Genomic DNA, 1,022 nt, shown 5'->3' with positions numbered 1-1,022 from the left:
TATATATATATATATATATATATATATATATATATATATATATATATTCTTTTTCATGTTCTTTTCCATTTTGGTTTATCTCAGGATTTGAATATAGGTTCCCCACTTTGCGTGATTTTTATCATCAGTTCCCTGGTGTGAGTTTATCTTTGTAGTTGTTGACTGCTGTATTTTAAAAGCTGCTCACCCTTTTGGATTCTCATTGTAGACTCTAAGACTTTTGTTCATCTACTCTTTTGTTTCCCCCCTACCTTGCAGGTAAAATTAGTATTTTCAAAAGAACCTTCAAAGCCTTTGGCTCCACGAATTCTACCAAACCCTCTGGCAGCTGCAGCGGCTGCTGCGGCTGTGGCAGTGAATTCCCCCTTCAGCCTCCGAACTGCTCCAGCAGCCACACTGTTCCAGACTTCTGCAGTCCCTCCAGCCCTCCTGCGGCCAGCTCCTGGACCCATTCGGACCGCCCACACTCCTGTGCTGTTTGCTCCTTACTGAATTCCAAATGGGAGTAACTGTACTGCAATAATTTTTCAAAAAACACAAAACAAAAAGAGAACTATGCAGTGTTTATTTATAGTTTAAAGTATACCTGAAGAGCCAGGACTTTTGATAGTGAATTGAAAAGATTATTAAAAAAAAAAAAAAAAAGGAGGGAGGTTTAGGGGTGGGAGGGAGGGGTGGTATTTTCTCCAAATTAAAGCATTCCTCTTGAACATTGAGTGTTTTAGAAGTGATCTCCAGCATTGACTTGTAGTGGTATCTAGAACTTCTGAAGCCTTTGTGACTGTGCTTTTGGGCACTTGTTTCCCCCTGCATTGTCTTTCCTGCTTTATGAGACAGCTATACATTGTCTAAGGGCATTAACTGGTTCCAATGTATATATAATAATTTACTCTGTAGATTAAAATAATACAAAAAAAAAGAAAAAGAAAAAGAAAAAATCACAAAAAACAAAAGCAACACTGTGAATAGTAGTACCCGTGCTGTTCCTCTTGCTATGACAGCAATTCCTGGGTATTTATCCC

At 38.5% G+C, this 1,022-nt stretch overlaps 1 protein-coding gene across 3 annotated transcripts in view; it reads left to right on the top strand.

Annotated features, from left to right (window-relative positions):
• Window positions 1-593, top strand: part of ZNF385D (zinc finger protein 385D) — a 934,321-nt gene extending 933,728 nt beyond the window's left edge. For 2 of the 3 annotated variants that reach the window (XM_029214260.1, XM_029214259.1), the window contains one exon: window positions 259-593. In XM_029214260.1, the coding sequence (XP_029070093.1) occupies window positions 259-492 (234 nt within the window). In that variant the 3' untranslated portion in view covers window positions 493-593. The remainder of the gene's footprint in view (window positions 1-258) is intronic. The other variant, XM_029214261.1, reaches the window with a different exon arrangement.
• Window positions 594-1,022: the final 429 nt, after the last annotated feature.

This window comes from Monodon monoceros, unplaced genomic scaffold, assembly GCF_005190385.1.
Source record: "Monodon monoceros isolate NGI ecotype Baffin Bay Population unplaced genomic scaffold, NGI_Narwhal_1 Super_Scaffold_11, whole genome shotgun sequence".
NCBI classification, from domain to species: Eukaryota; Metazoa; Chordata; class Mammalia; order Artiodactyla; family Monodontidae; genus Monodon; species Monodon monoceros.
This window is presented reverse-complemented; position numbering and strand designations above follow the sequence as displayed.